Source organism: Sphaeramia orbicularis, chromosome 12 (genome assembly GCF_902148855.1).
Source record: "Sphaeramia orbicularis chromosome 12, fSphaOr1.1, whole genome shotgun sequence".
Classification (NCBI taxonomy): domain Eukaryota; kingdom Metazoa; phylum Chordata; class Actinopteri; order Kurtiformes; family Apogonidae; genus Sphaeramia; species Sphaeramia orbicularis.
This window is the reverse complement of record NC_043968.1, coordinates 32,243,543-32,269,848: the sequence shown is the minus strand read 5'-3', so window position 1 is coordinate 32,269,848 and position 26,306 is coordinate 32,243,543. Positions and strand designations below refer to the sequence as shown.

Below are 26,306 nucleotides of genomic sequence, written 5' to 3'. Positions count from 1 at the left end.
AAGAGAGGACTACCAGGGCACACAAGGTGATACACACAAGGTCAGATATCGCGTCAATAATCTTGTACTTACTACCTGCTGCTCATATGTGGGCAGCAGGTCTGAAACAGAGGAGTGTATAACACAATAGACCTACATGCACAACAGACCTGAACAAAACATTACTTGATTAAAATACTGCTATGTGTACGGTTGTATTATTGAGATCTGGCTTAAAATAGTTCCACTTTTAGGAAATAATTAGTGACATACGTAAAGTAAGATGGTGATTAGTTTAGCATGACTTTCAGAAAAGCTGAGCTGACTTTCTTCAAAGTAAAATTTTTAAAAGTAAAATTCAAAAAATACAGTTCAAACAATAATTCCTAGCATTAAGTTTTTGGTTTTTTTTTTTATATTTGAAGGGATCTGCTTACTTCCACCTGGGTTTACAGAAAAGCTGTGAATTTTACCTGAAAACACTGCTTTGGCAACATTAAACAATCATTGTTACCACACCAGTTCAATTTCTTAGATTAAATGTGTAGGATTTCAGGATGCCATAACCCAAGAGAATTTAGTACCTGGTAGTTCTTGTACCTGGAGTAACAGAGGTGAGACAGGTTGGACTTTTACACAGCGGATCTGCGTTCCAGAGTCAAAGGGGCGGTGACGCAGTGCAGCGTATAGTGTGACGTATAACTTGCGCCTCAGAAATACCCCGAGCATAGCGGTGTTGGCTCTCAAAACAACAATGGAGAATGAACAGAGTACGGTGATGTTTATTTTAGCAGTGCAGGTTTTAAGTTTAATTCAAACTCAAGTCATCAACCACCGGATCTTGGCATCTCCCCAGATTTACTGTTTCTGGTTGCATTAATATGTTTGTTTACTGTACATGACCAGCACTCATTTTTAAATCCCTCAGCATGGCAGTCGCACACGCAATACGTCATCAAAACGTCACTCCTTGGTTGCGAAATGAGAGGTGTTCCTTTTACATAGCGTTCTGGAATCATGACTCCACCTTAATCATGGCTCTGTTACTACCTCCAGAGGCGTTACAGAGGTGGGACCAACTGATCCACCATTTCATTTACACAGACATTGTTCCAGAATAAAGGTGTCATTCACACTGGTGTATGAATGTGTATGAATGTTTGGTGGTGGTCGGAGGGGCTGTAGGTGCAAATTGGCAGCCACGCTTCTGTCAGTCTGCCCCAGGACAGCTGTGGCTACAGGTGTAGTTTACCACCACCAGAGGGGGAATGTGAGCACAAATGAATAATGGGTTAATAACGTAAAGCGCTGTGAGTGTCCAAAAAAGCGCTATAGAAATCTAAGCCATTATTATTATTATTTTATTATTAAAGGTGAAATACTCCCATAACAGTAGGGATAGGAATCAAGAACTGGTTCTTTTTGAGAACCGGATCCCAGTAGCTCGATTCCTTGGGATCGTTTGCCTGCCTGCTTAACGATTCTGCTTATTGATTCTGCCTTCGTTGCGAAATGCACGATGACATCACGCGTACACTCCATTGTTTTGGTTGGAACGTAGCCAACATGGCGTTGAGGCAGAAACGGTCAAAAAAGACGACACCAGGTCCACTTGTAACACATTTCTTTCCATTTCTTCAAAAGGGTGGAATTCCTTCAATATGTTCAAACATTTGTCCACAGCATGTGATTCATTTGATTCACTACTTAGTGGCACTTGTGAATCTAGCGGCAGAGTGAACACCAGGCCGTTATCCGAGCCCAGTTCCGGTTCCGGCAACAAACGTCGTATCTCCTCAAATACAAGTTTCCGAAGGTAAGGGAAAGGAAATGAGGTGCACAACAATGGGAGACGGGCAGAGTCAAAGTGGTTCCACATAGTGGAAATGCGGCAATAGAGGAATTAGTAAAGCGTCTTTAGTTTCACTTTCACTGTATGCCCCCACCCCCCAAACCGGGCCCGGCATCATCTGTTATTATTATTTGTACATACTGTATATGTTATATTTTCTGTGCAGAGATGGAAATATACAAGGCAGTTAATGCAAACACACCCGTTTGTACTCTTTTATTCCCTTACCCAATGAGAATCGATAAGAAATTGGATCAATAAGCAAAATTGATAACGGAATCGGAATCATTAAATTTTTATCGATTCCCATCCCTACGTAACAGAAGTCCTGTGTAAAAGAAGCTGCTATTTCACGACTGTTCTTTTTGCCTATGAGTTCCACTGTTGTTCACGTAAGATGGATATGCTCACTCAAAGACAGTTTTCCCCCTTTCCTGTTGTCATATTTTGTATAATGGAGGTTTAATGTTTTTCATTGGTTTTCAGGCGTCAGACAGTGTCTTGTTCCACAAGGTCATCGTGTCCTGGTAAAGTTTCTTATATCCCAGTCTGCTCATTCCGTCCATCTCTTCCCATGCCTTCCTTTTTCTCCAAAGGTCATTTTCCTCACATGGTTATGAAGTATTACAGGTTTATATTTTTGTTACTCTGTGTTTGTATCATTTATTATTTTCCTGCCAAATGAATAGAGACTGTGGCTAACATCTCAAACTCTATTTTTCTATAGAAGCTGCTGTTGTTCAACTCCCACACAGCGTTTTTGATTGTCTTAAGCAGTTTGCCAGATAACTCCTTCTCCAATGTCATTATGGGGGTTTCCTAACCAGCTGTTCGTCTCTTTTTTTCATATGTTGTCTTCTGATTCGGTCTTCCTCCCACTTGTATACCTCCCATGTCTCTTTTCCATATGGTCCTGTTTCTATCTTTCACCAAGGTCATTATTCTCAGCTCGGCACTTTACTCTTCCAGCCCCTCTGTTTCTTTGGCTCCTTCTTCCACTCTCCATGATCATTAGTGCTTGGTCAAGTTCATCATTTCTACACAAGCCACTGCTTCACTGCTGTCCTCCTCTCTGTTTCTCTCTCAGGTCATTATGAGCAACTGAGCTTCAACATCCTCCAGCTGCTTAGTCTTCAAATCCCTCCACATTTCTTTCAAAACATCCTTTTCTCCCCAAGGTTGTACTGCCAGGCATAGAGTTCATCATTTCAAAGTCAAGATGCTCTAATGAATGTGTTTCACTTCCTATGGCGATGTCATCTCGCCTCGGTACAGGAGACAAGATCACCACAAGTGTTTTCTAGAGGTGCTACAGTCTCAACAGACACGACTGTAGGTTTAACAATAATCACAATGAATCTAGAAGTTTAATAGTAAAGAGACCAGAGCTCCTGTTTATAAGATTAAAAATAAATAAGCGCATTCGCACAATATATTCATGAACATTTCACAATTTTGGAAGGCTGAGGAAAACATTTGCTGGTGTTCAGTTGAGTAAAAGCCTTCAAGGAGGAGCAGCAGTAGGAGAGAGAACATCAGGGCGAGCACAAGTCAATGAGAGGGAGACAAAGAGATGAGAAATGTTGAAAGGGAGACATTAGAGCAAACAAGGAAGAAAAGGAAGGAGACAAGTGAAGGACAGAGACATGACAGGCAAAGAAAAAATGAGGGAAAAAAAAAAGTAAAATGGACAGTGGAAAAAAAGCGATGAAGCAAGAAACATTAGAAAGGTCTTCAACTGAAAAGCCACTTTGGGATGTGAATGTGTCAACATAATCATTATGTACAGCCACCACACATGTGCATATGTGCACATGTCGACCCTGCAACAGAATGTGAGTCTACGCACAGATCTGTTACCCATGAAAAGTACAATCTACAAGGCAAACTGAATAATGAAACTGTTTTGCTTGTGTGTGTGAAGATTGGTTTGTTTTTTAACCACTTTGCATTTTCCTGTTCAGTTTTGTTTCACATTACTCTTAAGCTGTTGGCCATTTCTGCTTAGGTTTCTAGACTTTTCTTTTGTAAAATAAACTAACTAGCTTTAGCTCAGTATAGACCAAAATAATAGAATCAAGCAATTGCAATTTCAGTTTAAGAATACGGATTCTGTACCTAATTCAACACATAATAGAAATAAATGACACCTCTTGTCCTATTGTAGAAGCCAATAATGTAGTAACGACAGATAACGTCATAACGGCCGATAACGTAATAAATTTGCCATTTTTAAAATGGAATGGGCCAATAACGTATTAACTTTTGGTTGGCTGGTTATTACGTTATTAGTCTCACATTACTGGCCATACATATTTCATATCATACCATTGTCTATGTTTGTCAACATGTCAGCTTCCACTTTGTTTGGAGTTAGCTTGAAAGGCTAAGGAGCAGCAGACAGGACTAGAGATCATTTTAACCATCAAATTAAATAGACAAATACATAGAGAGGGAGAGAGAGAGAGAGAGGAGAGAGAGGAGAGGAGAGAGAGCGAGAAGAGAGAGGAGAGGAGGAGAGAGAGAGAGAGAGAGAGAGAGAGAGAGAGAGAGAGAGAGAGAGAGAGAGAGAGAGAGAGAGGAGAGAGAGAGAGAGAGAGGAGAGAGAGAGGAGAGAGAGAGAGAGAGAGAGTTTTATCACAGTTAAATCTAATATATGAAACTTAAATACAGCGATATTATTATATTATTAGGTTATTGTCTCAGTTATTACATTTGCAAAGATATACTTTTTTTTTTTTTTTTTACCAGGCCAATAATGTAATGAGTTATTACATTATCAGTTCAGGACTTTTATTACATTATTGGTCAGTTATTACATCATTGGCCAATTACATTTAAAAAATGGCAAATTTATAATGTTATTGGTCGTTAGTACGTTATCGGTCGTTATTACATTGTTGGCTTCTACACCTGTGATTATTGTCTGACTTACACAGTATTATAGTTTGCCTCTATACACCCATTTTAACACTTATGCATTACAATTATAATGACGCCAACACATTTAAGCCATATAAGCTTCAAGGCCATCCTTCTCTGTCAATATTTGTGTGTTTCTGCATGGGTGTGTGTGTGGTGTATGTGTTTGGATGGATCAGCCAATAAACCTACGGACAAATAAAATCTGGACAGAATACTTTGTCATTGCTGCTCCAGCATCTGTTTCCCTTTTCTCCTATTTGTCCTGCACTGCCTTTGTTTGTTTGTTTGTTTATTTATGTGTGTGTTTTTCTACATTTCTTGGACCCAAAAACCAGGAGCTGACTCACAGTGTAATATCTGACAACTTTGTACAGACTACATTGTGAGCTCCCATAACATCAATCATTTACTTTTTTGGACTTGGGTTAAGCTCCAGAAAATGAATAGAAGTCTATGTAAAGTCCCCACAAGTGATAGAAAACAATGGTGTGTGTGTTTCTGCTGTAATTCTAATAAGTGCAGTATAGTGTAACAGTAATATGTACTGTTTATGACGATTTATTATTGCAATATTTCTAAGAAAAGAAATGTGGCGAGATATGCATAAATATTTAAATCTGTTTTAGTATTGCACATTTTTTTGGGTTTTACAGCTGTAGGAGACAAAAGCTGCATGAATGCTAAATGCCTACTGTTTGTATGGATTACTGAACGCTGAATGATATTTATGCAAGTTATGCAAGAATCTGCCTAAGCAGACGCCCACCCTGCAATCTGTAAACAATATTAACAAATCAATGTTCTGATTCACCACATAAAGGAACTGAATTCATTATAAATTGAGTTCCACGAAGAGGAAAAGATCTTGATTTTTCTTTAGTGGATATCTTTGTTACCTGTTGAACACTTCCTAATTGTCATTTTATCTCTTTGTTTGTCTCTCCATCTTGATTTCGTCACCCCTTTCCTTCTCTTTCAGTTTTGCTGAGATGTCTTGGTCCAGAGCCCAGATGAGAACAATCCCTATTAGATATGAACTCCTCTCTCATACTGTCTTGTTCTCTCATTGAGCTGTGGAGGTGAATTGCTATGGATTCAGGAAGAAAGAGGAAGACATCCTAACTCTAGCGACTTCACCTTTTGTGTACTACAAACACACATTCAAGGAGAGAGAAAGGACTGTCTTTATCTTTGTTTCTTAAGTACCTTTAACATGATCAATGCTGTGTTGTCTGCTAAACAAATCAATATCAAAACTACTTCTAATTGGAAAATACATACCCAAGCACTTACACATAAACACACTCACAATGTTGTGGGTTAAAAGCTTTAAATCTTCAACCCAGATAAGACGAACTCGGAGTGAACACAACAGGCAGGCAACAAACACCATTGTTCTTCTCCTGTCCCTCAGATAAATACAGCAGTGACTTGGGCCTTTTAAAGGTGGGGTGTGAGATGTTTTCCTGGAGCGTTTTTTACTATATTACTTAAAATCCCTTTCACACCCCGATTACAACCAATTAATTAAATGCTCTGACACAAAAATGAAACATTTAGTCACCTGTGGAACAGACAGGACTGACGAAACACCATCCAATCATTTTGAGCGCCCAATCGAAATGATTGAACGGTGATATGTCTATCAAACTCAACTGCCATTTGTCCCTCCCCCCTCTGCGCGTACCTCTCCTTGTGCATGAATCGTGCGTTCTCAGAAGTTTGGAGCACTTGTACAAGAAACAAAGCCAGAGCCAGAGCTTGGCTATATTAGCTATATTAGGATGGAAAGTTCACCGGCAAACTGTTTTGTCACTAACAGAAATCACAAGGAAATGTAACGTTAGTCAGATAGGTATGAACTGGGGCTGTTCTGTAAGAGCGGAGGTGTTGGAGGAGACAGAATCAGGTATGCATGGATTGGGGCTGCCGGAGCCGGAGCTGCCGCAGCCAGAGCCGCGGCCGCTGGAGCCGCGGCACATTCGTGAACCCTCCAGAACAAGCATTACGCGTGCCAGTACTCTGGAGGCGTGGCTTCAGGGGGATGTCTGAAGAAAGGGGTTTGGACTTTTTGAATTGAGTATTTTCAAAATGTGGCTTGCTCGAACCATTTTTCTAAGATCTCATACCCCACCTTTAAGGATTCAAAGACAAAGAAACAGAATGTCATGAATGTTATGTTTCTAAGCTACACGAAGACTCTCCAAGGTCAAAACAGAGTCATTGTGATGATAAAACATCCAGTAGAGACCATTGTAGTCCAAATAGGTTCATACTGTCTACCAGAACTTATACAGATGTCCTTGTCTTATTTGTCAGACAGATGGAAAAAGAGTTAATCAGGGATGAGGGATCCTACACCTTATCCCACACCTGGGATGTGGTCCTCTGTGGGATGCCAGGCAACAGGGGGCATTATCGCCCCCTGTTGCCTGGCAAACCAAGATAAAACAGCTGACAATGACACGTCACAGGAACAACAAGTGACCCTTCTGAGGCAGGCTACAGGTTGTAGCCGAAACATGTCAAGGTAAGGTAAGGCAAGTTTATTTGTACAGCACATTTCAGCAACAAGGCAATTCAAGGTGCTTCACACAGGACACTGAAATAAAACAAGGGAAAAAGAAACACATTTAAAACATTATAAAAGAAACATGTAAAAGGTGATTAAAAACAGCAAGTAAGAAAACAACACATAAAATCCAAAAATATAAAAACACACATATTAAAGTAAGAGTTGCAGTGCAGAGTTTTGAAGAAGAATATTAAATTTAAAAAGTCAAAAGCCTTTTAGTCAAAGGCAGCAGTGAACAGGTGAGTCTTTAACCTGGACTTAAAAGAACTCAGACTCTCAGATATCAGACCTGATATTTTCTGGTAGTTTGTTCCAGATATACAGAGCATAGAAACTGCACGCTGATTCTCCATGTTTAGTTCTGACTTTCGGAACATAGAGCAGACCTGCACCAGACCACCTGAGTGGTCTGGATGGTTCATATTGGACTAGAAGGTCTCTGATGGATTTTGGGCCTAAACCATTCAGTGCTTTATATGCTTGCAAGAGAATGTTAAAGTCTATTCTCTGAGAGACAGAGAGCCAGTGTAGAGATCTCTTTTTCCATCTGTCTGACAAATAAGAAAAATAAATCTGTGTAAGAGACCATTGTAGGTTTAAAAGTTGAAGAATGGCACATTCATTAACTCTTCCTTTATGTTTTTGCATTTTTTGTGTCGATCTCCAAGACCAGTTCTGAGTTTTGCCTTGTTTTTATCCTTATTTTATAGGTTTGATGTAATTGTAGAAATGTGATGCAATCAAGTGGAAGTGAGAAGTTCTAAGGCGTCACTTTGGTTTTTGACTGTCAAACAGCAGCCTCCTTTCTCTGACTATAATCCCTTATTCTTTCAGATTCATAATAGGAAGAGTAATTGAGGGGAGTAGTGTCATGGAGTGCATTATTAATTATTCATGCCTCAGTTATTTTGAGGAAGAGCATTCTTTGATCTGTACAATACACATCCATAGAGATCTAAAATTTGTGGATAGGCTATGTGAAGCTGATCTCCACTCTAAAAGGCAGGAAAATACCCATGCACTACATTACTATTCATGCATCTGTGAATCTGTTGGACCTTCTGCATCATCTTATGGACATTAAACATTTCAATGACAAGTGCAGACTTGATAACATCAACTTCAGATTCATATTCCCATATCATTTCAGTTCTATCATCTAATCTACTTTTTATGCTCTGCCAAAATAGCACCAGCGAGAGTTGCAGCACAGTTTGAGTTGGACTCTCAGTAAGTGAAAGGGTGTTTGGTGATTCATCGGGGGATAAAGTGTCTGACCTTGTGGTTATGGGATGATTTCTCTCTCCTCTAGGCTTGCAATAACCGAGAAATACACCTGAGCACAAACCTGCTGTAGCAGTAAGAAGGAGCAATCAGTGTCTGACTGTGAATTGGTTTTTGATCTGTCTACGTGATGACGGACAGAGATAACACACCAAGCAACAACCGCGGTCACATTTTTTTCACACATTCCCACAGATACAGAAACATATTCATGCAATTTCAATTGTTGCTCTGAAGGTAACTCAGAGAAGACTTTCTCTAATCCTTACAATAGAGTTTCCTTTTATTTTTCTTACTTAGATACTCTCTAACCCACCAGGCATTATGTATTCCACATAATGCTTGACAGAGAAACACAGGAAATGAAAAGGAAGGCAGAAAAGCAGGTAGAGGCGCATCAAGGGAAAAAAGGATTAATAAGACAATATTTAAATGAAGTGTCTGATATTATTTAAAAGGAAATGAGTAAATATTTTCACCCACTTAAATCTGTCAGGGATGGAGGATGTCATTGACAGAAAGGGGAAATGAAAGACAGGGAATAGTGGGTTCAGAGTGATATTGGGGTCATATAAATCACTGTCTGCAATAATCACATAATACATTTGAGAAAGCAACTAAATTAACTTAATTCTGATGGTAAAGTCGAAACAATGTGACGTTTTTGTGATGAGGATTAAATAACTGAAGAAAAGCTGAATCAGTCCAACAAAGGTAGATAGAATATAGCATGGGCTGTTTTTTTTTCCCTGTGCAACACTGTGTCCTGCCTAATTGGACAGATGAAGGTGACGTGGGATCACAAGGAGAAAATCTGAAGGATGGATGACAAAAAAGGTTTGAAAGGTCAGACTGAACACACAAATTTGCTTTGATGGTACCCTGTGTAATATAATTATTCTGTGTATATTCAACCATCCTGTGCAACACATTTTTTACATTTTTTATATTCTCAATTTTAACCTTTTATCTTCATATTTGTATATAAAGCCAACTGCAGTGTCTTATAAGACTTTACCTTGTACATATTTTGCACCTTACAGGGTGGGGAAGCAAAATTTACAATGAACATTTAGTTGTTTTTTCTCAGCAGGCACTACGTCAGTTGTTTTGAAACCAAACATATATTGATGTCATATTCATACCTAACACTATTATCCATACCTTTTCAGAAACTTTTGCCCATATGAGTAATCAGGAAAGCAAACGTCAAAGAGTGTGTGATTTGCTGAATGCACTCGTCACACCAAAGGAGATTTCAAAAATAGTTGGAGTGTCCATAAAGACTGTTTATAATGTAAAGAAGAGAATGACTATGAGCAAAACTATTACGAGAAAGTCTGGAAGATACTATTAAAGAAGAATGGGAGAAGTTGTCACCCGAATATTTGAGGTGCACTTGCACAAGTTTCAGGAAGCGTGTGAAGGCAGTTATTGAGAAAGAAGGAGGACACATAGAATAAAAACATTTTCTATTATGTAAATTTTCTTGTGGCAAATAAATTCTCATGACTTTCAATAAACTGATTGGTCATACACTGTCTTTCAATCCCTGCCTCAAAATATTGTAAATTTTGCTTCCCCACCCTGTATATTTGATCTATAATCACCTGTTTGCACTGAAAAAGGAGAAGCTCTCCAATCTCATCTCATCTCATCTCATCTCTTCTCTTCTCTTCTCTTCTCTTCTCTTCTCTTCTCTTCTCTTCTCTTCTCTTCTCTTCTCTTCTCTTCTCTCTCTTCTATTCTATTCTATTCTATATTCACTTCATTAATTCATTCGTTTATTTGTTTTGAGAAGAAGAAAAAAAAATTGTGTACAAGGAACTAATATCAGAGCAAATGCATTAATAAATAGAGGGGATACAGACGATATAACAATTGCCATGTACACTAGTAATAAGAAAATAAATTCAATATGTATTGCTCAAAAAAGGAGTGGGAAGAAGAAAACATATTAAATCCCACCCCTATCTCACATTTATACAACATAACACATGACTTTTGCTTCCTTAATGATAAAGTTACATCTGTTTAGAGTCCTAATAATGTAAATAATTGACAGAAAACAGATTAGGAAAACTGATGTATATTACACTTAGTAACTATTTAATTGATAGTCTGCATAACTTCTGATACAATATATTTCAACAATAATCACAGACCAACAATGGTAATGGAAGTGACACATACCAACACGGTAAACAACGACAAACACATACCAACAAAGGTAAGAAGGAGCCAAGGATGGAATGGCCCAGCAATTAACAATAAGCCCCGCCCTCCCTGTACTGTGACCAGACCATCCATTTGTAAAGCGCTTTAAAACTGAACTTCATTCATTTCCATATGAACATTAAACAGCATTAGCAAGAAAATAATCCAGTGTAAATCTCACCGTTGAAGTTGACAGCCCGTATGTGGCTGAGCAGCTCTTTGCCATCAATGTTGTTGGCCATGCGGGGGCAGAGGCCTGGGTAGCCATAGCAGAGTTCACGGTGCATGCGATGCAAAGCGTGGGCCATGGCATAGACCGCATCCATCACAAACTGAACCTTCCCCTCTTGTTCATAACTGGAATCACGACCAACCTTTTCCAAACCTGCATTTAATGAAACGCAACAGTTTAGTAATAGAAAGAACAAGTGGAAAAAAGAAAGAAGTTCAAAGGGCTAAAAAGAGAGATGAAAACAGAAAAAGAATCAGTGCAGGAGAGGTTGTCTGTCAGACAGGTACGTAGCAGGGCACTCAGCCTGACAATGACAAATAACTCCTCTCAGTCCATTCTCACCCTGGTAGCAAAGCTACAGCAGAAAGAACAACATGTTCCTTCTTTACATGTTCTGAACCACTGATAATGGCATTTCCTTGTACATGGAGAAGTAGAAAAACGTCCACTGAAGATGAAAGATATCTTGTCCTTCTTCTGACCCATGTGCACAGCTGTGGCATGGGGACTACTTGCATAGAACAGTATGGTTACAATCTATAAACCACATATCTCATATACATAATTTATGTTGTTACACGTTGAGACATGAATAACACTGAAATGCTTTCTAATGACTATTTTCTGTGGTTTTGTAATGCCATGCATTATAGGAAAAGGCTTTGCACATTTAATATATATGCAAGTACTGTTTTGCGCATTAAAGCATGAATGCACATTTGAATTTAGCTGTCATGAATGCATTTTCCCTGACACACACAGACACATGCAAACAAGATTACAGCTTCACTTGAGAAGGTTTTTGCAACACCTCATTAGCGTAATTAGCTAATGTAAGCCAATGTAGTAAAAGTAATACTTCCTTGGTGCAATGCAAAAATTTAGATCAATAATTGATTATAATAATATTTTCTGTTTTCAATCAAAAGGCTCAAGGGGAGACTCTGACCTGACATCACTAAGTATTATCATGTATTTTTCCCAGTATTTCTATAACTTTCTCTATTGCAGTTTTGCTGAAGCCTTATCCCTTGTCTTGTCTTGCTCCTCGTCTGCTCCTCAGACACTTCACCTTCTCCTCATCTGCACTCCCTCTCTCTAGTACTAATTTTCTGCACTTCTCCCTATTTTCCCTGACTTCCACCCTTTATTTCTTTACAAGGAGGAGTCACCTTCAGGCAAAACAAATCAAAACCCATCTGGGTTCAGTTGAATTAACAAGACAAGAGGCTCCTCAATCAATATGAGTATCCGTAAGGAAGTAATGGGGTCCTGAGAACAAAATCTAATCCACTTACATAGAGACCTGTCAAAGCCTGTACTATGTATCTGCATCTGTGTTATATGTATGAACAGTAGGTAGGGCAATTGACTACTACTACTACTACTACTACTATTATGGAGAAAAAGAAGAAGAAGACATCCACATATTTAATACAGTTTAAACCTGTGGATGTATTAAGAAGAATAACACTAGTTATTGAGTAACTGAGCCATTGGGGAGGTGAAAGCTACAAACAGAAGTGCATGCGTGCATAAATATATCAAACATATTGTGGCATGTTTGCCGCATTGCACTGTGGGTAGTGGGCATGTTACTGTAAATGTGTTATTTTTATGTGTAGGAGTTAGGCGGGGTTGTGGTGTTAGTATTAGTTTTGCCTTAATGTGTGCATGGCAATGTTTATTGGCCTTTTTGTGTTTATTTTTGTATTTTGTAGATCTGCATCATGAGTGAGAGCCATAGGACGAACAATGGCTTTCCTGTTAATCTGTATTTGCTGCTGACTTGCCCAATGTAATGCTTTTCATGTTGCCAAGTTAAAAGCATAACCTATGCATGCAAATTGCATTGATCCAACTTCTTGCTAAACTGCTGCCTGTGTTATAATCTTATGATATGCCCAAACATTAAGGAATGGCATACAAACTAAATCCACATTTGAGTGGAATAAAATATTACACTATTCCTACCACAAATAAACAGTCAGATATGCATACCTAGTTATTTGGGTACATCCTAATATGTAGGATACAGTAAATGTATGCACGTATGCATTTCTGTTTGCAGTTTACATGGTTGCATGGTAATACATCGACTGGATTAAAACTCAGACTATGTATTATTAGCAAAAGCTTTTGTTCTACTCACACAGCTGCTTCAAGACCAGTTGATACAGTATTGATTTTAAGACACATCCCTACCTCAAGGTAACATAGTGAAACAGTCTAAAATTCAATGAGTGGATCCCAAAGCACTGAATATTTTTCTCTTACTCTACTACTTGTTGCTCTTCAGACTTGACCAAAATGTATTTTGCTGTATGATTGTTTTTAATCTGACAGAAAAAAAAAACCAACAGCAGAAGTGAGACCAATCTTATCTTTAGAAGACAAACATGCACCTTTGTTCAACAACCTTGTAAAAATTTAGACATGTGTTATCGCTGTGGTTGTAGAGAATAGTGACTTTCATAAAACTCATTATCTTCCCTGTCAGTCACCATCAAAAGCTTTATTTTACACAAAGTCTTTTCTTAAGATTCTCTTGTAATGTAAAGACTAGACCACAACTGAAGCCAAACATGAAGTGCAAGTCAAGCGAATATACCTAACGGACTGACAAACCACGATAATGCATCCAATTGGAGCCAATTTACAGCTCTAGTCACTAATCTTTGGCTAACCACAACCCAGTGAATCCAGATTGAACTTTAAGTGAGAAGTTAATGGAGGAGGACATTTGAATGTGTTAACACTTGGATCTGTACAAACCACTCATTAAACTTGTACAAATAAGCTCAAATAGTCCAAATGTAAATGAACTGAGATAACTGAAGCGTCTGGTTTTTTCTACCTTAAAACATTGACGAATGAACTAAAAAAGATGTCATTTCAAAGGTGTTTGTGTACTAATGTGTAGCACTAGACTGAATATCGACCAATCTACCATCAGACTAACATGGGATGAAGAAGACATCCACTTGTTCCAGGTCCAAATCAATACCTCCTTTATGCTTGTTTACTATAAACTGTTTCTTTCTTTCTTGAGTGAAGTGCCAGTTCAGGTTCAGAAGAGACTAAATGAATTTATATGTAATTAATGCAATTTTTCATAATGACTGTTTTATCTGGAACTTTATGCTCTGCTGTGTGGTGACACAAATTGTGACTTTATTTACCATGGACAGCACAGGACAAAACACAGACAGAACAGGACAAAATATGGACAGAATGGGACAAAACAGACAGAACAGGACAGATCATAGACAGAATGGGACAAAACATGGACAGAACAAGAAAAGCACTCAGAGAGCGCAGACCTCTGCCAAGACAGATCTGCCCCCCACCCCCACCCCCAATCACCACCAAAATTTAATCATTTTTTTCCTTTTGTGCCAGTATCAACATTTACTGAAAATTTTGTGAAAATCCATCCATAACTTTTTGAGTTATCTTGCTAACAAACAAACAAACAAACAAGCAAACAAACAAACAAACAAACATGCACGCAAACACACAAAGCACAGTGATCACAATACCTCCTGGCGGAGATAACAGGACAAAATGCAGACAGAACAAGACAAAACACAAATTGTGAAGATGTGAAACACCTCATGAAATACTTGTGTATGCATTAATATTGCCGGTGCCAAACTTATTAACTTATAGTTAACTTTTTGTCTTATTTTTTTAAAGAATTGTGACTTTTCTTATCAACATGATCCACTTCCTTTACTAGTTATCATCACATGGAAAACAACAGAATAGCAAATGAATGTATCCTGTGGAATAATGAGTAGAAGTGGATCAGGAAACAGACACAGTTTAACTAGTGGATTCTGAATGGCTGTCATCAAACATCATGGTTCATCTAATTGCTGCTGTTACTGTTATAGTTTGTATAGACTCACCTTCACTTAGAATAGTTTTGAAAACCATTAATCATTGTCGTTATTATTGATAGTGTGTCTGTCTGAAGGCAACGTAAAGCAGACAGTTATACACAGCTTGGGAAAAAAAAAGAAAAAACAAGTTCCCATCTGATTTAACTGAGGTAGGAAGATTCATTTGAATAATTACTGCAGTGATTAATATGTTTCAGCTCTTTATTTCTAATTGATGCAGTGAGTAACTTCTCATTTCTTAAACAACCATCAGTTTGATAGAGAGACTAAAGATCGGACTGTGTTTCAGTGGAAAAAGGTCATGTGGTCTAATGAGTTCAGATTGACCCTGTTCCAGAGAGACAGATGCAAGGATGGATAATGAAGGATGGAGTGATTACAAAATTAGTCCTGGTGGTTCCAGTACAAGCCTGTGGGGGCAGTGTTTTGGTCTGGAGGTGCTGTAGTTGGTCAGGTCTAGGACAAGACATGCTACCTGTATGTTAAAAGTAAAATTACAGAGACGTCCGTTGGCTTATCTCTGTGAGCAGACTCCCAGCCAGAGCCTTGGTTTCCTGGAGTTGTTATGTAACATCCAAAACATGATAAACAGTGGAGAGGATGAAACCCAGGGACACGTCCTCAATAGTCGCTTTTCCATTGACTCTCAAATTGCGGGACTATAACTTGTTCAGAAAATTTTACCTAATGGAAAAATGACAATTTCGCCAAAACTCTCGTTTTTCGATTAAAAGTTTTTGCGCTGGAAAGAGGTGGTATTTTGGGCATAGTGCAATTAATATATCACACAAAACTGAAATGGAAAGACCAACTACAATCACATGATTAAAAAAAGCAGATGCTGATGGACATTACAACAAACAACGAAGAAGAGTTTTAAAAGAAACATGTCACGGTATGTGTGGACACACCAGGAAACCCAATCATTTTTTAATTTAGTACGAGATAGAGGAGTAATATATAATAATAATGAATATAAATCTGTAAATCAACACGATAGTCACGTTTGTCGCCATGTTTATGGAACGACTTCTCGTGTCATCTCGTGATAATAAATAAACAAATCATCACATTTGTGATTTACTGGAAAAACCGACATTACGCACTTCTGTTTTTTCGACATTTAGTAAATATTGGTAAAGTTTTGCGCAGATGTCCAATGGAAAAGCCACTACTGACTGTTACAGAGCTCAAGCTGTTTGGACCTTCTTAAGAATACATTGGCTTGAGTTGCTCAATCAACTACCATTCTGTCATGTATGGACTCGTAGAAGAAAAAATGCCATCAAATCAACAAAGACTCTTCCAGTAAATAATTTGCATTGTTTTGGTCAAACTGTAGAAAACAAGATGTGTAACGATCATTAATCAGAACTTTATAGACAGTGACACAGTGGTCAAACACATTCTGACCAAACTACGTAGAAGAAGAACACTGGACAGAGTACAGACACTCCTATGGAGTATTATAGACTTCTAAGCCTGTTTCTCATAAAAAAAGAGGGGAAAACAGTGTATGTAGGGTATAAGTTTGTAAACGCGTGTTAGTCTAATCGCAAATACATTTGTTATTGTAAACATATGTGTTGGTGTATATGGGTCAAAACATGATATTTGAAATCTCTCTGATGGGACATTTTAGAGACAATTTGACAGATTAGTGTTGCTAAATGACCCACATTTTTACCTCCGCCAGGAGGTATTGTGATCGCTTTTCTTTGTGTGTTTGTTTGTTTGCGTGTTTGTTTGTTTGTTAGCAAGATAACTCAAAAAGTTATGGATGGATTTTTATGTAATTTTCAGGAAATGTTGTTACTGGCACAAGGAAGAAATGATTAAATTTTGGTGGTAATCGGGGGGGCAGAGCTGTCTTGGTGGAGGTTTGCGCTCTCCGAGTGCTTTTCTTGTTACTTTTAAATTCATTTTTGCTTTAGTTGAACCACAAGGGATTATCCAAAACAAGGAGCTACTTCATTTTGAAATAAATGTTGGAATGGCGATCAATTAAAGTTCGCTCTCTGACGGGACATTACTGTGTTTTGACCCATATTTATATGTGCGAGTGTATATACAGATATTTTATTTTTATTCACCATTGTGAACATAGTGTATATTTTTATGAGTGTGTGTATATATGGGTGGGGAAATATGTATACGGTTATTAAGTACAGAGGGGTATGTTTTGTGTTTTGTAATGCTCTGTAAAATCTCCTTCAATTAAATAAAGACTATAAAAAAAAGATAAGAAATGTTATGTGTGGAAATAAATGTTTTCCATTGGTTTGCGTGTTTAGCCAATTAAATATCTAAAATGTGCATCTAACTATCTATTTTAAAAGGGTCTCATGCACAATAAACACTAGAGCCAGATGACTGATTGCATCTGCTATGCTTCCTCCATGGAGACTCTTTAACTTCCTGGATGAACATTTGTGCAGTAAAGCCCACTGCCTTGCTGTGTGTGAGCTGATTGTGTAAAGGCATATTAAAGCACACAAACACAATTCTCTTGCAGTATACAGTAAATGACTCCCAGCGCATCAGAGGACTGGGAAGTCTGCCATTAAGAGTCGCAACATCCAAAAGCACTAAAGGGATAATATATGCAGTATATATCACACTACACTGCAGAAATGTTACACATCTGAGTACAAATATTAATTCCAGCACAAAAGATCTGATCATTCAAACCAAACGAACCAGCAGCACTCAGTACAGCAGCAGTCTCCAACAGTTCTGTAAGCAGGCTGCCTAATGTCTGACCATAAGCACAGATCTAATTACACTAATAACCCATCAATAAAGTTCAATTAGACAGTAATTAGCATCAACATACCTCTACATAACACAAGAGTGGCATTATGGGATGCTGTGCTGTATCAGTCTTTTCTGTAATAAACATTTGTCCCATGATTGCAGCTATGATTTGTTTATTCATTTTACATTAAAAAAAACAACAACAAAAAAACAACAACAAACAAACAGAGAATGTAATACAATAGTGTCAAAACATCTAACGGATCTACTCCTCTGTCTCCTTCATATCCACAGTCCAACAACAAAACTCAACAGGGAGTCAAACATGAAGCCTGGGGGCCAAATCCGGCCCGTCAAAGGGTCCAGTCCGGCCCCTGGGATGAATTTGTGAAATGCAAAAATTACACTAAGATGTTAACAAACCTTTTAGTTCAGGTTCCACATTCAGACCAATTCAATCTCAAGTGGGTGGGACCAGTAAAATACTATCATAATAACATAAATAATGACAACTACAAATTTTTCTCTCTGTAAATGTAAATATTTTCATGTATTTACACTAAAACAAAATATAACTTTGCAAAAAAATTTAAATAACCTGAACAAATATGAAAAATCTAAGATGTTTTAATTTTAAAAAGATTCTGCCTGTTACTAAATGTTTTGTGTGTTTTTTATATTATAATGTAAATGTGTAAATGATAAACTGAGGAAGAATATTGTTAAAATTCCACTTTTTTTTTCAGTTTGTTCATGTTACTCACATTGTTTGAAAGGATAGTTTGTAAACCTTTTCATAATGTAAATTAACTTTATTCGCTCTTAAACATCGAGAAAAGTTTGGAGTTGACATTATTTATATATTACTATGTTATTATTTTACTAGTTCGGCCCACTGCAGATCAAATTTAGCTGAATGTGGTCCCTGAACTAAAGTGACTTTGACACCCCTTTACTACGGTTTAGATGTGAAAGTGACTAATTCCTGGAGTCATTAGTCACTTTTACACTAAGATCCTGGAAAAAAGGCAAGATGGTGATCCCACCTTTTTTCCACCATTGACTGATTTCCACAGCCAAGACAAAGGGTTAACAGAGGTGAGACAGGCTGGACTTTTACACAGCAGACCTGCGTTCTGGAATCAAAGGGGCGGTGATGCAGCGCTCATTTTTAAATCCCCCTGGTGTGGGAGAGACAGGGGGCTCATATGGAGACACTGGCATGGATTCTCTGGCCTTCATGCCCAGAGCCTTCTTCATACCTGGTGTGGTTGACTTCGTGTCTTCAGTAAAAATGGCATGTAGCTGCAGAATCATACCAGTGCCTCCATATGCGCCCGCTGTCTCTCCCGCACTGGGAGGTGCCGTCATCAAAACATCACACCTTGGTTGCGGAACAAGAGGTGTTCCTTTGACATATTCATTTTACATTCTACAATCATGATTCCACCTTCATCATGGTTCTGTTACTACCTCCGGAGGTGTTCCAGAGCCATGACAGAGGTGGAACCAAATGATCCACCATTTTGTTTACACAGACGTGGTTCCGGAATAAAGGTGAAATACTCCCATAACAGAAGTGCTGTGTAAAAGGGGCTATATATTCAACATCCCCATTTAGATCATGCAATGAAAACGTATAAAGAAGAGCATGTCCTGCTGTAACTGCTGGTCCTCCAGTGTTATTTTGACATTTACATCTGAACACCTTGCCACAGTTAGAATTAGATGTTTCTTTGATGATTATTTGGATAAGGACACGTTTAAATTTGCAAAAGCCGTCAAGAAATTACATGTTAATTGAAGTGAAACTTAAAACACAATTTAAATACGATATATTCTGTTTGAGGGGAAAATGAAGAGGGGAAATATACCTTCAAAGTGCTCAGATTAGACCAGTGGTTCTTAATTTGTTTCTGTCGTCCCCCCTTTGAGGACAAAAAATCTCCAGTCCCCCCTCAACCCCAATAACATTGTAAAAGTGGTGCAGATATAACTTTTATTGAAAGAAACATCAATATTGTAACAATACTTTCTGCTTTTCCTTGAATAATTTGTTGTGCAAATTATTAATTCAAGATTTTTGATTGAACAATACAAATAAACTCAACAAGACTGCCCCCTGAGGCAATATTTGTAAAAATAAAAATAAAATATCTTACAACTATGACAATAAAGTTACTTTTTTTTTAAGAACAACAAACACATTTTGGGAACAAAGATGAGCATTTGAACAATATCAGTGGGTCAATGAGCCTGTTTCCACTGCACATCTCACAACATTAACGTGCAAACTGTACAAACTGTGCAAAAACAGAAATGTTGCACATGTTTCTTTTCCAGTCCAGTCCTTGTCCATTGTCCAAACCTAAACTCTTTGTCTAGTCTAGTGACAGATCACCATGGCAGTAGATTGGTTTGTTGTACGTCTCTAAAATGAGTCCAGGGTGCTTCAACACTAAAACATCAGTTCCACCTGCTACATGTTCTAACACCCAGGAGTGATCCCATGCCCCCCATGGCAAACCTTCACACCTCCCCCAGGGGAGAAACACTGGATTAGAGTAAGGTTCATCAAATACACAATTACTTACTAAAGAATTTGCTTTGACCTGTATGCTGACATGTAAATAAGCAAAAGCTGATTGCAGTCATTATCTGTAGTCATTTTGTTGACCCTGTTACATGAAGGTAACATGATTTATTCATATTCTGAAAATTCTACCATCTTTTCCCCATTTATGCACATTTTAATTCAGGAAAAAGTACAACAAAGTGTTGTACTTTGAACCATGGATCAACATGTCATGAGATAATGAGAATTTCTCTCTGCTGTTCTTATGAGATGTGAAACGACACGATGCATCATTAATCAGCATATCGCAAGAAAACGCAATCCTGCCTTGAGACAGTTAAACGACTGATGCTGTTATGAGTAGTGCTAACTGGGAAAACACTACTGTCTCTGTTTCCTGGGATTGCATCAGGTGTTGTAACAGGAGCATGGAGTATGTGTGTCTGAGTGTGTGAGGAGTACAACACATTACAAGCTTTTATTGGATCTGTCTCGCCATTGTGTGGAGCTAGTAAAAGCTTGTCACATCAATGAAGTGGCTAAAGATCTGTTCATTCATCTCTGCACATAATGCGCATGTACGTTTATGCAGGTACATAATAAAATAGTCTTTTATTGTGTCCTTAATAACTAAATGTAATACATTTGATACAGCCCAGTCTGGCTTTTGTGCCCCTGCAAACAAGCAAAAACAAGGCATAAACAGGGACACAAACTGAGGAGATGAAGAGAAAAACACAGAGATGGATGGATAAAACATTCATGTGATAATATACACCCTGTCTGTCACATTACACTTTATTCCATTTTCATTCCAGCAGCTGCTAAATTAAATTCAGCCTTTCTGCTCAGCGTTAATGACATCGGAGACCACAGGCAGCTTGACAGGGTGGATGTGTGGTAAGGAAGGATTTGGACTGAAAAACTCTGAGAGGCAGAGATCAAAACAAACTTTCATGTTTCATGAGATGTGGAGAGCTGAAAACTGCACAAGGACACAATCATCTCCATATCTGCCTTTAAGTCATTTTCATATTTCTTGGTTGATTATTTGTTCTTGTTGCATAGGCATGAAGACTAGCGAGCACTGTGATCTGCAAAAAAGTGTTACCCATCTTAGTTCTGTTGAGTAAAAAGCCACAGGCAGGGTGGAAACTTTGTTCTAAACTACTGAAAGATAATGGTTTTGTTTGGAATTAAGATAACCTACTATTTGTAGATTCTAAATCCCCCATTACAGATGGAAGGGAAACAGAACATTTAGACTTTAAAGTCTCTGGCTGACAACAGACGAACATTTTAACGATAAAACCTGGTACTTTAAAATGATCTGTTAAGATTTAAGATTAGTACGTGGTGGTGGTTTTTATTACTCAGAGCTGATAATGACACCTCTATCAATATCTCCTCAGCTCCATAACACAAGTACTTGAATCAAATGCTCTGGCACTGCAACGTCAATGCAGAGGTGGTGATGCCCTGACTCATAGTGGCAACAAATAAATAAATGAATAAATAAATTTAAATGTCAAGGTGACAGCAATCCAAATGTGACCTCATGGAGAGCTGATGTCACTCTATGTGAAAGGGAGAACATCTGATTAGGATGGTGTTACTTTAAACTGAGAGGGGAAAGACAAAATTTGCTTAAAGGCAGCCAGCTTTCAAGTCTTCGTTGGGGAATTCCTCTGAAAAATAAAAGCACCACAAACCTTCATACAAGTCCTTTACCAGTACCATGCACAATAAGTTAACTGTGATACATCTATAAAGCAAACAAACTGCTCATGGCAACAACGTGAAAGTTTTTACATGCTGTTTTCCCTTTTCAATGTAAAAGAGTGCTTCTATGAAACTGGTAAAAACAGGACAGAGGGGCTAAAAATTCAAACTAGATGTAGACTAATGTTATGAAGCAAGTTTGGAAGCACTTTGGGTCTATTTTAAAATAAATACTGAGATAAAAGAGAAACTATTTTTCAGATAAAACACATTTTTACATAATTTTATATTTAATAAAAAAAATCTGCATGTAACACAGTCAAAAGGACACGGAAATTATGCGCTATTATTTTTTTGAATATCTCTTTATTTTCTCACAGGTACATTTTGGGAATTGAACTAATCATGCAAGACAGAGTGTTTCACAAAAATGACCACTGTTGCAAAATTTATATGCGTTTAACTGGGCAGGTTCTGCATGTAACGCAAGTGGACACGATGGGTTACATACAAAACCTGGAATAAGATTCATGAAAAACCCACATGTCTGGATTAGAAAAACCACTAGGATCATCAAATTTAACACAGTGTTTTTATTTATAGTGGCATATAAGACCATTTACAGCCATGTTTTCCAGACCAAATGCACTGACACCTAGGTAGTTTTTCATGTCCCAATTTAGGTCCTATTTTTGGCCCCAATATTTCATTAGAAATTCATTAATTTTGGGATGGCTCAGGGCAAGATTATAATCTTTTTGCATTTATCTGAGGTCATCATTAGGTACATCCTGGGGGGAAATATGTCTAAATTTATCTTTTATTATCGGGTCTAAAAAGCTGGAAAAGTGCCAGATACCAAAACGAACCCAGTTTTATAGAAGCATCCAAAAACATTATGATTCTTTAAACATCGCTCATATGCATTTGAACTTGAAGGGGTACATAAACAAGATTAATGCTCTCCTTGGGTTGTCCCATCTTCCTGTCAATAAAAATATTTTCAGGTTTTTCTAGATACGACAACACACAACACTCCACAGTAAGTTTTGCTTTTCATGCTGACTAAGAGAGGATTAAAATCACAGTAAATCCTTCTTTTTTCCCCCCAACTTTACAAGGTTAAACAAACACTTGTTCTGCTTCAAAATTTGAGGCCCTATCTCCCGGTTCATTTACTAGGTGGTTCTACAGCGAGATTGATGCTGGAGAGACGACAAATATGTGCTTCACTGCCTTTTTAGTGAAGCCAATGCTGTGTCTAATACAAACACAAACCAATACATTAAGGCAGCGAGGTGAGGCTAATGCAAGAATGCTGACTGGCTAAGTGCCGTGATGGATGCCTTCATGGACCAGTGTGCCAGCCAGGTTTTACACAGAGAGTGATTGATGGCACTACGGATGACAGACAGACTAATGATTTGGACAAGCTCCTTAATTAAACATCAATTAGGAACACAGATTCAATTCCCTCCTCCTTCATTTTTTCACCTAAAGGATTTTTTTTTTTTGTTTTTGTTCCTTTTCTTTTTCTTCCTAATTCTTGCTTTTCTCAGGTGGCCATATCCATACATATGCACACGCCTATTTATTTTCCCTTTTTAAGACGCAGCTGAGACAATTTTGGGAATAATTACATGAGAAAATGTATTTATAAACTTCACATGCAAATTCAGATGGCAATGAATTAATTTACATAAAGGTTGCTTAATTAGGATTTCTCTCATTTATCAAACCTGTGTGAAAGACTTCAGAAAAGATGACAAGATAAGATGGATCCTGCCCACACACATTATACAAGGAGATATTTATAGATCGCCGGTGTAATGCTATGCACATTTAGAGATTTGGCTTAAGTATGTTTTGGCTGGGTATATATGGTGAAGAATGCTGCTCCAACTCCAAGAAACCCACGTACGCAAATACAGTACAGTTCTCTCATTATAACCATATTTGTCTTGCTCTGAGCTAGCTTCAGGGCTAATCTGCCAAGAAAGGAATGAATAATCAATAGGATAGAATAGGAAATGAGCATCAAACAGAGATTCTGCTCTACATGATTTGACAAGAGTGCACTGAAGCCAAGGGTTATGTCAATATGATGCTGCACAAATAGTGATTAGATTCAACCTGGTGTTTGAGTGCATGTGTATGTATCCAGGACTCAATTTTGTGTCTGCAGTATCGCAGATCAATTTCAAAAACAATCTTTATGCCATGGCGTGATTCATTTTAAAATCAGAAAAATATCTATGTGTTTAGAGCCAAGACGTGGGTCCAAATTTTCTTCTTTAAGAAATGTGTCAAGACTTCAAGTTGCATCAATATCAGGATGTTCTGACTATAAAAATATCGAATAGAATATTGCAGCCTCACAGTTTTTCAGTTTGCCTAAAAATTGCTTTGTATTACATTCCATATCGAATTATATAGTGAAGACAAAGTCAGATTTAAGATATAACTGTACCCATGACCTCGTCTGGGTCGATTTTATACTGTTTATGTTTAAGATTTTATGCAACACCATGTGTAAATGTGTGACCTGAGAACTGTGTTGCAACATTCATAATAGATAAGAGATATGGGTTATGAACTTGGGTGACTGTGGCTCAGGAGGTAAAGTGGGTCATCTACTAATCAGAGGGCTGGTGGTTGGAATTCTGCTCTGTTACAGTCATGTGTGATTGTGTCATTGGGCAAAACATGTCCAGTGCTGCTACTGTGAATGTTTGGTGGTGGTCGGAGGGACTGTTGGCGTGGATTGGTAGCCACACCTCCATCAGCCTGCCCCAGGGGAGCTATGGCTACAAATGTAGTTTACCACCACCAGAGTGAGAGTGAATGGATAACGGATCCAATGTACACATTAATAGAAAAGCCCTATATAAATCTAATCCATTATTATTATTATTATTATTATTTAGGGTTGTTGCATTAAATGAATGCATTAATGCGGATTAATCCATCATGGTTAATCAGATTTTTTAAAAATTACGGAATTAACCCATCTGCAGCGCAAAATGACTCTGAACGTCTCTGCCAATGCATTTCAGGCAGTTTGTCCAAGTAGAGTTACCGTCGTGCATGTGCAAATGGGCAGTTGATCCGGTAGTGACAGGCAGCAGAACCCATCCATAAAGATGGAAGATACTAAACAGTACATTGGCCTTCTGGATGGAAATATGAGGATAAAAAACCAAGATGGAACAGTTGTTTGCAGTTGTTTTGTTGAAACTGTTAAAGGTGTTTAATAAACCCGTTACGTGCATATATTGCCCGCTTCCACTACGTGGTACCGGCTCAACTCGACTCGACTTGGCCCTTTTACATTTCCATTATGAAAAAGGACCTGGAATCTGGTATCCATTTGTTTTTTGGTATCCCCTCCACCAAGGTTCCAACACTGGGGAACAGATACTAAAACGTGATGTATAAACACTGCAGACCACTGATTGGTTGGAGAGTCATCTCTGTTTTACAAAAAACAGATGAGGAAGTTGACAGTAAATATAGCGGTAGGTTAATCCACACGATGACAGCCTGAAAATTACTCCATGGTTGGTCGAGGAGATTCAGATGTAAAAATTCAGCATGAGCTTGACAAGACAACAAGCAACGAGCGAATTTATCAGCAACTCTCTGAACAGATGACACGGAAGTAACGCGCTGCATTGCTATGACGTCCAGGTACTGTAAAGTTGGTAGTATCCTGTAATGGAAACAGTCTCCAGGAATAGGATCTGGTACCTGAGTCGAGTGGGGCCGAGCTGAGCCGGATCCACGTAGTGGAAACACAGCATATGTTCCCTTCTGTCTTGAGTCTGTTTGCTCATGCAAACATGAAATGCGATTAACATAGATTAAAAATTAATGATATTTAATTGTGATTAATCGAAATGAATCCACAGCAACCCTGTGATTATTCTGATTAAGACTGCTAATCATTTGACAGCACTAATCACAAATATTAAGATTGGATCTTAGGCCGACACGGTGGTGCAGTGGATAGCACTCATGCCTCACAGCAAGAAGGTCCTGGGTTCGATTCCAACACCAGTCGACAGGGGTGGGACCTTTCTGTGTGGAGCTTGCATGCTCTCCCGTGTCTGTGTGGGTTCTTTCCAGGTACTCCTGCTTCCTCCCATCATCCAAAGACATGCACTGATAGGTTAATTGGTTCATCTGTCATCATCATCATTCATCTGTGAATGTGAGACTGATTGTTTGTCTCTATATGTTCAGCCCTGCGATGAACTGGAGAAATGTCCGGGGTGTAC

The 26,306-nt window shown here is 38.2% G+C and overlaps 1 protein-coding gene across 2 annotated transcripts in view; it reads right to left on the bottom strand.

Annotated features, from left to right (window-relative positions):
- The window catches only part of grm8a (glutamate receptor, metabotropic 8a), a 382,630-nt gene that overhangs the window by 79,964 nt on the left and 276,360 nt on the right, over nt 1-26,306 (bottom strand). For both annotated transcript variants that reach the window (XM_030150035.1, XM_030150036.1), the window contains one exon: nt 11,014-11,217. In XM_030150035.1, coding sequence (XP_030005895.1) covers nt 11,014-11,217 — 204 coding nt within the window. The remainder of the gene's footprint in view (nt 1-11,013; nt 11,218-26,306) is intronic.